We start from the raw sequence: 12,941 nt of genomic DNA, 5'->3' as shown, positions 1-12,941 counted from the left end.
TTTTTGCGCCATGCTGCGCCCGCGCCGACGAGCCCTGCCGACCACGGCGGTTAGGGCCTCTGAAGCGCTCCTGCCCCCGTCTCTGCTGAGCAGCCCTGGGGGCTTGTCTTGGTGGGGGAGATGGCTGCCTTTGAGGCTAGGGGCGAGACTGACGTCTCGATGCCTGAGGGGTGTATAACCCTAAGGACCTCAGGGTAGCCCTCGAATCTTTAAGGGCGTGTAATTTATCATCCGTCCTCTCTGAGAAGAGGGCAGAACCCTCAAAGGGGAGGTCCTGGATGGCTTGCTGATGCCTGCAGCCAGGAACATCGGCGCATTACTATGGCAGAGGCCATTGCCCTGCCTGAGGTATCTGCCGCATCGCTGGCGGATTGCAGAGCTGCTTGGGCCACTGTCTCACCCTCCCGTGCCAGTGTGGCCAGGTCTGCAGCTTGATCTGCAGGAAGCGCTGAGATCAGACGTTGCATTGATCCCCACAGGTTCTGATTATATTTTCCCAAGAGGGCCTGATGGTTCGCCACTCTTAGTTGTAAAGCAGCCGTGGAATAAACCTTGCGGCCGAAGAGATCTAAGTTCTTCCCCTCCTTATCTTTGCGGGTACTTCCCTGACCTCCCTGTCGATCTCTTTGGTTTGCCGCATCCACAACTAGAGTCCCTGGGAGGGGATGATTGTACAGGAACTCTAAGTTTTCCTTCAGCACATAGTACTTCCTTTCTGTTCCCTTCGATGTTGGGGGAACAGAGGAAGGCATTTGCCAAAGAGCCTTCACAATTTTCATTACCCTCTCATGGACTGGGAGGGCCACTCGAGAGAGGCCTGAGGACCCCGAAGGGCCAAAGAGGGGGTCATCCTCTTCTGACATCTCCTTAAGCGGTAGGCCCAAATTGGAGGCTACCTGCTTAAGGAGGTCTTGGAGCGCCCGGAAATCGAAAAGGGGCGCCTTATGGTCCCTGGACGTCCCTTCATCCGGGGATGAAGAGGAGGACGGGGGGACAGGCCCTGTGGAGGGACCTTCCTCCGGGTATGACTCCATATCAGAAGGGAGCTGTGGAGGCAGCTGTGTCGGGAGAGGTGGGGGCTGTAGCACCCCAGAGGGGAGCGACTCAGCAACCTGACCAGGCTGAGCAGTCCAAGGTCCCCAATATGGCCACTGCCAAGGCCCTTGCGGCCACCCTGACATAGGTGGCTGCTGGGTGTCCACATATTGTCTCTTGTGGCTTGAGCCTCCAGATGGTCTCTTGCGACCTTTCGGCGGGGAACAGCTCTGGGAAGAGGAGTAGGACCGGTGCCGACGCCTATGGTGTCTCCTTGAGGAGGATCGGCTGGAGGAACTGGTGGACCTCCTGCGTCTGCGTCCCGACTGTTTGTAGCGGCGCTTCCCACTACGGGACCGGGAGTGACGGCTCCTTCGGCTGCGTGCCGTCGAAGCGGAGCAGGAACGCACTGGTTTTCCCAGTGCCGAAGTCAGCGGTGCCGGGAGCCCCGGTGCCGCATAGGTCAGTGCCATTGGTGGCGCAAATGCTGATGGCGGAGCCGCATACATCGGTGCCGGCGGATACATCTGTGCCGGCGGTACCGCATCCCCCGGTGCCGGTAGTCCTGGAGGTACTGTGGACTGGCCCATTAAGGCAGACCACGCCAAGGAGATGTGTGATGCCGCTGACAAAGCCGGCGTCGTAATCGGTCCCGACATCGTCTGTGCTGCAGTCGGTGCCGGAAGAGACGGTGCTGCTGCTGCCGGGGCTGAGGAGGTCTCGGGGTCAACAGTACTCGGTGCCGCCCGGGTGTTGCTTGGAGAGCGATGCCACGACCTCCCCCGCACCGGAGAGCTCGAGCCCGAGCTGTGGGTGGTGTCAGAGTCGGCGCTGACACTTCTGCGCCGGCTCTTGGTGCCTCCTGACTGCCGCCGGTGCCGCGGTGCTGAGGCGCTCGACGACTTGGAGTCGGAGCTTGGAGGGGATGTGCTCTCCACCCTCCTTGGCTGTCTGGGTGAGGATGGGGAGTGATGTTTCCTCCACCCACCGGGGCTACCCAGCGCGGGTTTGCCCCGAGACGCTAGTCCCGCGCCCCTCGGCGGAGGGGGGGACGGAGGAGTAGGCAAGGCTAAGAGGGCCTTTGCCGCGACGAACGCCTCCGGCGTCGACGGCCCTTGCAAGGGCACTCCCCCACTTCCAGGAGTCGGGGGAGGCTCCCTGCGAGGAGACACCGGTGCCGGAGGAACCTCCACGGCACGTGGCTGGGGTGTCTCCTGAGCTTCTCCCTGCTTCGTTGGTCGCAGGGAGGAGTCCATGGAGGTGGTGCCGGATCGCTTTGATTTCTTCGGCACCGAAGGCTTCGGTGCCGTCGTCGGTGCCGGCAGTGCGCTCTGCACCGAGCATCTGCTCGGTGCTGGTGATCTTGATGGCTCTGAGGCCAGACGGAGTGCAGATTCCATGAGCAAGACCTTCAGCCTGGCATCCCTTTCTTTTTGGGTGCGGGGCTTGAAGGACTTGCAGATTTTACACTTCTCTTTGCAGTGCTGCTCTCCGAGGCACCGGAGGCAGCGGTCATGAGGGTCACTCACCGCAAATTGCTTGGAGCAGATGGAACAGCTCTTGAAACCAGCCGAGCTCGGCATGGTTCTTTAGTTTCGAAGAACCCCTAAGGGCAATTGACAGTGTTGAACTGCCGACGATCAACTGAATTTGAATAACAACGAACTAACTGAGAACTAGTAGCTTGAACTATAGTAATGAGGCTAAAGACTGCTGCTTGCAATGGCAAGGGCAGAAGTTCCAGCAACCGTCAGAGGCGGAAAGAAGGAACTGGGGACCTGCGGGGCCAGCAGCGCCCTTTATACCGCAACATGAGCGCGGCACTCCAGGGGGCGCCTGAGCTGGCCCTGCGGGCGGGCTAAGGGAAAAAGGTTCCGGGAATCTGTGCACAGGGCGCGCACACACCTAAATTGGAATGCATATGAGCAATCACTCAAAGAGAGAACTAACAATACTATGTGCTTCAAGACCAAACTGGAATAAATTTATTATTCTTTGCCAAAGAACAAACAGGCCAATACTGAGTTATTATTGGTGAAAAAATCAGCAATAAGTAATTACAATAAGCCTGCCAATATAAAACAACTAGAAATTTAATGCTGTCCTTCTGTGTACATTATGTGGGCAACATAGAACAAAAGTGTCTTTATAGTTCTCTGGGTCTAATAGTTTAGTTTTTTCCTGTGCAAACTGCTAACATAAAAAGCAGTAGCACTTCGCAGGGGGATTTTACAGAACTAGTATCAAAATAATAAATTAAATATTTTGACTTGCCTTCTTCTTCTTAAGCAATTTCTTACTAGCATCAGCTTTCATGGCAGATGTAACCTGTGGAACTATTCTTCTACCATATGGTGATGGCATGGTCTCTTCTAACTGAAGTTTCTTCATCTTGGGTTTACCAACTTTACCCTTTATTGGTTTGCCAGCCATGCCAGCCAAAGCATCTTCTCTTTCTTGAGCTTCTACTTTCTAATGAGCAATAAGGGGAAAAAGTAATGTAAGTAACTTGTTAAACACAATTCATAGACTATATGGACAAAAGGGACCATTAGGACCACCTAGTTAAGGTAGTCTCAACTGACTTCCTTGAATTAATTTCTGCTTAGCATATCTTTTAGTTAGAACAACATACAAACTTGATTTAGAAACTTCCAGTGATGGAGAATCCACCACAACACCTGGCAAGTTATTCAACAGTCAGTAACCCACACTGTTCAAATATTACATATTATTTCTAGTTTGAATTTGCCTAGCTTCGACTTCCAGGCACTGGATTTCTTTGCTTGCTAGACTGAAGAGCCTTCTATTATCAAATTTTGGTTCCCCACATAGGTACATATAGTCTGTGATCAAGTCAACCCTTAACCTTCTCTTTGATAAGCTAAACAGACTGACGGGGCTTCTTGAGTCTTTCGTGATAAAGGAATATTTTCCAATTCTTTAATCATTCTTGTGATCTTCTCTGAACCCTGCCCAACTTATCAACATCCTTCTTGAATTGCAGACACCAGAACTGGACATAGCTGTTGCACCACATGCCGAATGCAGATGTAATATAACATCCCTACTTTTACTCAATATTCCCCTTTTTATACACTGAAGGATTTCATTAGCCTTTTTGGTCATACTGGGAGCTTCTGTTCAGCTGATTTTCTAACATACCCAAGTCCTTTTCAGAATTACTGTTCCCAGATACAGTCCCCCATCCTGTAAGGATGGCCTAACTGTATGACTATATTTGGCTGTATTAAAGTGCACATTGTTTGCTTGCATACAGAATACCAAGTGATCCAGATTGCTCTGTTTCAGTGCCCTTTCCTCTCCGTTATTCACCTCTCCCCCAATCTTTGTGTCATCTTTAGCAGCAATATTTTTTTCTTTCAGATCATTAATAAAAATGTTAAATAGTGTAGGGCCAAGAATTGATCCCTGAAGAACCCTACTAGAAACACACCCATTCAATGATGATTCCCTGTTTACAATATATTTTGAGACCTATTGCTTAACCGGTTTTTACTCAGTTTAAGGTGTGCCATGTTGATTTTGCATCATTCTAGTTTCTCAGTCACAATGTTGTATGGTACCAAGTCAAATGCCTTACAGAAGTCTACGTGTATCAACTTATTACCTTTATCAACCAAACTTGTGATCTCATAAAAAATGATATCAAATTAGTTTGACAAGATTGATCTTCCATAAACTCATTCTGATTGGCATTAATTATATTACAATGTATTAGACCTATTTAGGAGTTAGATCAATTCTATAGACATTAAAATTCTGAGCATGTGAGGATTTTCTGGGCACTGCCATTTAGCTCAATTGTCTTTTTAACTTTTGGAATTACAGACTTCATCTAATTCTGGACAGACTGATCCAAGTGTAGCTGGAACCACATGAAACTTGACTTTACATTCAGTTTTCAAAGGAATGATCTTTTGCACAGCAGCTATTCCAAAAATCACTTCTTTCAGTTTGTTCCTATTGCCACAGGTATTGGGAATTGAAGAAAGAGACACTCTGAGCAGACAGTGTTTCGCATGAAAAAGGAAATCTGGGATAGGATCTGCAATTAACATGTGAGCAAAGAATCTTATAATGTGAGTTATACCTAGCAAGGGACATAAAAAGGCAATAAAAAGAGGTTCTATAAATACATTAGGACAAGAGAAATACTAAGGAAAGTGTAGGTTCATTACTTAGCAGGGAAGGGGAGCTAATAACGGACAAAAAAGCAAGAAGGCTGAGGTGTTTCGTGTCTATTTTGCTTCAGCGTTCACCAAAAACATTGATGCTTTTTCAATTAATATTAATAACATAGGGGATGGAACAAACATAGGGGATTGAACACAAGCCAGAATAGGGAAAGAACAGGTTAAAATATTTAGATAAATTAGATGTGTTCAAGTCAGCAGGGCCTGATGAACTTCAACCTTTGGTACTTAAGATGAAGTAATCTTGGAACTGTTAGCAATTAACTTTGAGAACAGGTAAGGTCCCTGAGGATGGGAGAAGGCCAAACATAGTATCTATCTTTAAAAAGGGGAACAAAGAAGACCTGGGGAATCACAGACCAATAAGCCTAACTTTGATACCTGGAAAGATACTGGAAAAAATTATTAAATAATCAATTTTTAAGCACTTAAAGCATAATAGGATTATAAAAAATAGTGAGCAAGGATCTGTCAAGAACAAATCATGCCAAAATAAACCTAATCTCCTTCTTTGACAGAGTTACTGGCCTATTAGAAAGGGGAGAAGCTGCAGATGTGGCATATCTTTATATTTGTAAGGTTTTTGATACAGTCCCCCAACACATTCTCATAAGAAAACCAGGGAAATGTGATCTAGCTGAAATTATTACAAAGCGAATGCACAACTGGTTGAAAGAACATACTCAAGAGTTATCATCAATGGCTCACAGTAAAACTGGGAGGACATATCTAGTCAGGTCCAATAAGGTCTGTCCTGGATCAGGTACTTTGCAACATTTTGATTAATGACTTAGATAATGGAGTGGAGAGTATGCTTATAAAATCTGCAGATGACACTAAGCTTGGAAGGGTTGCAAAAACACTGGAAGACAGGATTAGAATTCAAAATGACATTGACAAATTGGAGAATTGGTCTGAAATCAACAAGTGAAATTCAATAAAGACAAGTGCAAAGTACTACATTTAGGAAGGAAAAATCATATGCACAAATACAAAATGGGTAAGAACAGGCTAAGCAATAGTACTGCTGAAAAGGACATGGAGGTTACAGTGGATCACCAATTGAATATGAGTCAACAATATGATGCAGCTGCAAAAAAGGCTAATATTCTGGGATGTATTAACAGGAGTCTTGTATATAAAACATGGGAGGTAAATGTCCCGACAATAGTGAGGCTGGAGTACTGCGTCCAGTTTTGAGTGCCACATTTTAAAAAAAGATGTGGACAAATTGGAGAGAGTCCAAAGGAAAGCAACAAAAATGATAAAAGATTTAAAACACCTGCCCTATGTGGAAAGGTTAAAAAAATTGGGCATTTCTAGTCTGGAGAAAGAAGACTCAGAGGGGATCTGATAACAGTCTTCAAATATGCTAAGGGCTGCTATAAAGAGAATGGTAATCAATTGTGCTTCATGTCCACTGAAAATAGAAGTAGTAGTAATGGGCTTAATTTGCATCAAAGGAGATTTAGGTTAGATATTAGCAAAAATGTTCTAACTATAAGGAGAGTTAAATTCTGAAACAGGTTTCCAAGGGAGGTTATGCAATCTCTGTCATTGGAGGTTTTAAGAACAGGTTAGACAAACATCTGCCAGAAATGATCTAGGTATACTTGGTCCTGCCCTGGCATGGGGCGCTGGAATAAATGACTTCTCACAGTCCCTTCCAGCCCTACATTTCTATGATTATATATTGATGAAAGAAAACAGCCATCCTGGCACGATGTATCAAAAGATTTCCTGCTCTCAATTTATTGTACATTATGTCTATAAATGCTTTTTAAGGAAAACACTAAAAATTCCCATTAATTCTTAATAAATAGTTATTCAGAAAGATTTTTAAACATACATCAAGCTCTTCAATGAAAGCTGCTAAATCTTCTTTCCAGAGATCTGAAGGAGATTTCCTCCTGAGGTCAGTGAGTTCTCTCCCCTAAAACATAAAGTTAGCATGTAACTATAGTAGTAGCTATTTCAATTACTAAACAATATGAAGAATACCAAACTTAAACATTCACAATATAAATGCTTTATATTCATTATACTGGCGCAGATGAAATGGTTTCAAAATAGTTTTTTCACGATATGCAAACCTTTGAATCTCTCTGTTTAATCAGCTCTTCTACTTTCTCCTTAGTAAGACACCACAGAGACATGTTTAGGATGTAGTTAAAATCAGGGCCTGAGGTAGAGCCAGAAGAGGAGGACGCATCATCATTCAGGTTCTGTGTTTCCTCCTCTTCTGCTGCCTGCAATGAAATCATATTAAAACTATAATTTTAAATTAAACTATAAAAAGAGACTGAATTAGATAACAGTGCATTCCAATCACATTATACAACTGTCTCTTTTGGGAAGGGGCACTAATATTTTAGTTCTTATACGGAACTGCTGCCATAAACAAGGGTATTATGAATTTTAATTTTGTACGGAATCAACATTTCCCCTTCTCTAGCAGAAATTCTATTATTAAATACTATACATTACCTACAATTCAAATATGGGAGCAATAAATAGAAAATAATTAAAACACAAACACAATACAAAACAAATAAACAATGAATAATTAAACCAAACAGCCAAATTCAGCAGCAGCATTGAAAATTAACTGTGATTAAAATTAAAAACCTCTTTCTTAAGTGATTTCTAACGTTTAAAAGTTGGAAGATAAAGCGAAATCAACTATGAATCTTGTAGAGGCAAAAAAGAGCTCTTACATCTTTCACTCACGTAAGTTACTTTAAATAAAAAACTTTTAAAAAATGAAATACTCTAGTAAATTTGACCCTAACTAATGTATAATTACAAAGAACAAAGACAATATTCATTTTGTATTCCAAAGGTCAATCAGATATTTCTTTCATGTGCAAGTATCATACTGTATGCTCACATGATCATACTATTAGAGAATGATTAATCATGAACGTACGGGTTACACTTCAAAGTTACTGATGTAATAATACTCTGTAAATAATGTTTGAGGAGGTGAAATTATTGTTCTTCTGGAAATGATAACTTTGAATTTTCTTATTTTTATGTGTTTAAATTTCAACTTTGCATTAGCCTAGTTTTGTGTTTTTAATGTATTTATATGCAGGAGAGTGATATATGACAATGTTCTTACTTAAGTATTTCTCTTTATACTAATTTAAATGGTAAACTGGCAGACGGAAGAAGAGAAGGAGAATCTATTTTTTTTATTGTCATTGACATACATGAAAAAAAATAACGTTGTGGTGGTTGTCTGCTATTGACTACAAGACCAGGAGGATGAGGTAGACGAGGCTTTCTTCAGACAACTAACAGAAGTTTCCAGATCACAGGCCCTGGTTCTCATGGGGGACTTTAATCACTCTGACATTTGCTGGGAAAGCAATACTGCAGTGCACAAACAATTCAGGAAGTTTTTGGAGAGTGTTGGGGACAACTTTCTGGTGCAAGTGCTGCTCACAAACAGGGAATAATTGGTAGGGGAAGAGAGGATTATTCACTTCGTGCAGTAACTAAGGTTCTTCAAGATGTGTGTCCCTGAGGGTGCTCCACTTTATGTGTTGGCGCATCCTTGCATCCCTTAATCTGAGATTTTACAGCAGTACTCATTCAGGTTGCACATGCACAGCTCCTATCTCGCGGCACCATAGGCGCCTCTTTTGGCGCAAGCGTGACCCGACCCCCTCTGTTCCTTCTCCATCGTAGAGTCCAGTGTATGAACTCCAAAGTAGGGAGGGGTATAGTGGAGCACCTCCAGGGACACACCTCTCAAAGAACCTCAGTTACTACACAAAGTGAGTAACCCTCTCTTTTTCTTTGACTGGTGTCCCTGTGGGTGCTCCACTTTAGGTGACTCTAGAGCACTGCCCCATTCAGGGGAAGGGACTTCGGAGTCTTTTGGTTGGATGGTTGAAAGTACTAACAGTCCTATGGCAGCATCTCTTCTAGATGTGCGATCGATGGTATAATGTTTTGTGAATGTATGTGCAGAGGCCCACGAAGCTGCCTTACATATATCTATAACAGGTTGTTGAGGTATGCTATGGAAGCGGACATTGCTCTCGTTGAATGTGTTTTGGTCTCCAAGGGAGCTTGTAAATTTTTTAGTTCATAGCATGAATGGATGCACCGTTATCCACTTTGATAATCTCTGAGTAGATATTGGATTGCCTTTTGTGCGTTCCGCCACTGATACAAAGAGCTTTTCTGAGGCTATGTTTATACTGACGGCAGCAAATTCACCGCCGCCAGTTCGATCTTTCAGGATCGATTGAGCGGTCAGTATAGACCTGCTCAATCAATCAGAAAGTCGACTGAGTAAATCCACCCCATCAAGAAGCGTAGCGCTGCGTCGATGGAAACGCTGTTCCCGTCGGCGCAGCACAGTGTGAACAGCGCGCAGAAGGGAAGCTGAGCAGTCGATGTTGAGTTATGCAAACTACTCTGCATAGTTTGCGTAACTCCCGTCGACTACCGCCGAATCGCGAGGTAAACGTAAACCAGCCCTGATTTTCTAAAGGGTATTGTTCTGTCTAGGTAGAAAGCTATTTCCCATCTTACATCTAGAGTGTGCAGTATGGCTTCCTGTGCGTTTTGATGAGGTTTAGGATAGAAAATAAGTAAATGAATTGGCTGGTTTATATGGAAGTCTGATACAATTTTTGGGAGGAACCTTGGGTGAGATCTGAGCATAATTTTATCCTTGTGGAAAATCATGTAGGGTGAATGGGCCATGAGTGCTTCAATCTCTTCTACCCACTGAGCCGATGTAACAGCTACTAAAAGGACACTTCCATTGACATACATAGAAGTGAACATGTTGCTAAAGGTTCAAATTGGGTTTTGGTAATGGTCCTTAGTACTAGGTTTAAGTCCCACAGTGTTGTAGAGGTATGTATACTGGGGCATACCTTTTGTATCCCTGACATAAATTGTTTTATTGTTGGGTGAGTGAACACTGTTTTATCATTGTTTTTGTTGTGAAAGACCACAATGGCTGCTAAATGGACCTTTAGCAAGCTAATCAATAGTCACGATTTTTTTAATTCTAGGATGTATTCCAGGATGGTTGGAATGGGTGAAGATATTGTGGCAATATGTCTCTCTTTGTACCAGGCCACAAATCTACACCATTTCTGAAGACAGAAGACCATTCTGAAGACCATTTCCTTGTCATCGGTTTTCTACTATTTAAAAAGATGTGTTCAACCTGCTAGTTCTTCTATATCAAACCATTTAGGAGCCATGCTGTTAGGTGAAGCTTCTGTAGATCCAGGTGGAAAATCCGTCCATTGTGCTGAGAGAGAAGATCATGTGCGATGTGGGAGAATGACTGGTGTGTACATGGACATCTGAAATAGATAGAAGTACCAAATTTGTCTGGGCCATGAGGGCGCTATCATTATCACCATCGCCCTGTCCATGTGTATCTTGTGAATAACTCTGGGTATCAGAGGAATGGGTGGGAATGCGTACAGGAGGTGTCCACTCCGATTGAGAAGAAATGCATCCCATATCAACCCCTTCCCATTCCCACCCTTGAGCAGAAAAGCAGACATTTGTGATTTTGTGTAATCGTGAAGAGGTCAATCGTTGGGTGACCCCATTGTTGGAAAATGTTTTTCAGAACCATATTGTTCAATTCCCACTCATGGTTTTAGCCAAATTGTCTGCTGAGGGCATCTGCGGTGATTTTCTGGCATCCCGGATTCTGGCATACTTAAAGTACACCGCAGTATATGTTGATGTTGTGTTGGATGCACCAATTCCAGAGTTTTAACACTTCGGCACATAGGGAATGGGATCTTGCTCCTCTCTGTTGGTTTATGTAAAATATGCACGCGATGTTGTCCATGATTACCTTTATTGTCTTGTTCTTTATGAGTGGAAAAAAGTGGCAGCATGCATTCCGAACTGCGTGAAGCTCTATATATAAACCCGTTTTGGTTTTGGACCATCGGCCTTGTATCATACCGTTTTGTAAATGTGCTCCCCAACCGAGTAGGGATGCATCCGTGGTGATCATAACTGAGGGTGGTTGTTGTGCAATTGGGATTTCAGTCATCATGTTGGTGGATTGGTCCACCATAGTAGTGATTCCTTGACCTTGTTTGCATCATTAGTGTTCTGTTCAAACCGTGTTTATGTGGTTAGTGAAATTCTTTGACTTCTTCAGGAGGGACTTCATGATCTTCTGCTAACACCCTTTTGAACAGATCATGAAATGGTTCGAAGTCATCTGTGTTGGTTGGTAGAGGGGGCATTATTGTTTTGTCTGGTGAGGAGGAGGAGTTATGTGCAGGAGGTGACGTGTCCTGTTCGACACTTTCCTCTCTTTCCTCCCCAGTTTCTGGCATTGGTTCAGCGACCGATGGAACCAATGTTGCATAAGATCTGGATCTGTGTGTGTAGGGGTTGGGAGTTTTACTGAAAGCCCTGCTGTAGTTTGACCAAGTGTCCCAACCCAGCCATCGCATATGATAAGGCATGTGTGGTCCAAACCATGGTGGTCTGTACCATCAGTGCACATGACGTCCCAAGTGTGGTGTACATCTGGGTCCTTCTGAAGTTGGTCTGGTGAGGGAGGAGTGTTGGAAAGAGAATTTGCCTTTGTCACTCCTGCTGTCATTTTTGATGGGAAAGAGCCTCATCATGTGCGAAATGCACTGGGGATGTTTCTGTCTCGAGCAATGGTGACAGAGGTGATGATGTTAGTGTCATCTTGATTTGCTGGTAGGGGTGTCTTCTCTCTTCTCTTTAGCATCGGAGCCAATGTCGATGCGCTATCTTGATTCGGTACCACCACCATCAGCTGTTGGTGCCGGCGTTGATGTCGGTGCTGTACTTGATGTCAAAGTAGTTAGAGGTGCTATGTCCATCATCAGCGCCATCTCTTTATGGGGTGCCGCAGTTGGTGCCATGTTAGCCAACGGCACCTTTGTCCTATGTGGTGCCATAGCCGGTGCCACATACTCTGTTGGTACCGAAGATTTCTCACTTTGCTGTTTAGCTTGCAATGTCTGTACTGTAGCTTTTGTCGGTGCTGTACTGGAGGAAGTTGGCTTCGTTTTGACTCTCGACTCCACACTAAGAGCTCGTTAGTACTACAGCCTGCACCATACCTGAGGAACCTGACGTCTTATAGGTATTTGACCTTGTGGTTTTTGTTACCGCTAGGGGCAAACTCCTCTTCTTCGGTGGCTCCCTCCTAGGTGAGGTTGAAGATCTCTTTCTTGAGGATCTCTCTGACTGATCTGTTGGAGGATTATCCAGCCCTGGGTCAGAAGAGGGTCTCATAGACTTTTCAATCAGGATTAGCTTAAGTCTGAGATCCCTCTCTCTCCTGGCTCTGGCTTTGAGGTTGCTGCAATGTATGCGTTTTTGAGGTTCATGGCTCCCACCCAGACAGTGGACACATTCTGCGTGTCCATCTGAAGCTGGCATGACCTCTCTGCATGATGTGCACCTTTTAAAACCTGGCAAACCAGGCATGTTGTCAGGTATTTTGAAAAACTGAAGAGGAGAGGAAAAAAAAAATGTTTTTAAAATTTTTTTTAGGTAAGACATAAAGGTAAGTACTAACTGACTAAAACAAACTACTGACTAAACTAACATTTTTCCTAACAGGTATAAGTAAAAATGAGACGAGGTTAGTAGGAACTGCTGAGGATCTGTCTCAGACCACAAAAGGTTGAGAAG

The 12,941-nt window shown here is 44.2% G+C and overlaps 1 protein-coding gene across 3 annotated transcripts in view; it reads right to left on the bottom strand.

Moving 5' to 3' along the window:
* TOP2B (DNA topoisomerase II beta) overlaps window positions 1–12,941 on the bottom strand; it is a 109,070-nt gene that overhangs the window by 17,298 nt on the left and 78,831 nt on the right. For all 3 annotated transcript variants that reach the window (XR_010922344.1, XM_067561894.1, XM_067561893.1), the window contains exons 26-28: window positions 7,346–7,501; window positions 7,102–7,185; window positions 3,310–3,507 (exon numbers count right to left, since the gene is read on the bottom strand). Coding sequence is in view for 2 of the 3 variants with exons in the window: in XM_067561894.1 (XP_067417995.1) it covers window positions 3,310–3,507; window positions 7,102–7,185; window positions 7,346–7,501 (438 nt within the window). In the remaining variant the exon portion in view is untranslated. The remainder of the gene's footprint in view (window positions 1–3,309; window positions 3,508–7,101; window positions 7,186–7,345; window positions 7,502–12,941) is intronic.

Source organism: Emydura macquarii, unplaced genomic scaffold (assembly GCF_026122565.2).
Source record: "Emydura macquarii macquarii isolate MOO-44397 ecotype Brisbane River unplaced genomic scaffold, CSIRO-AGI_Emac_v2 contig_2422, whole genome shotgun sequence".
NCBI classification, from domain to species: domain Eukaryota; kingdom Metazoa; phylum Chordata; order Testudines; family Chelidae; genus Emydura; species Emydura macquarii.
Note: the sequence above shows the minus strand (reverse complement) of the source record. Positions and strands in the feature narration are given on the sequence as shown.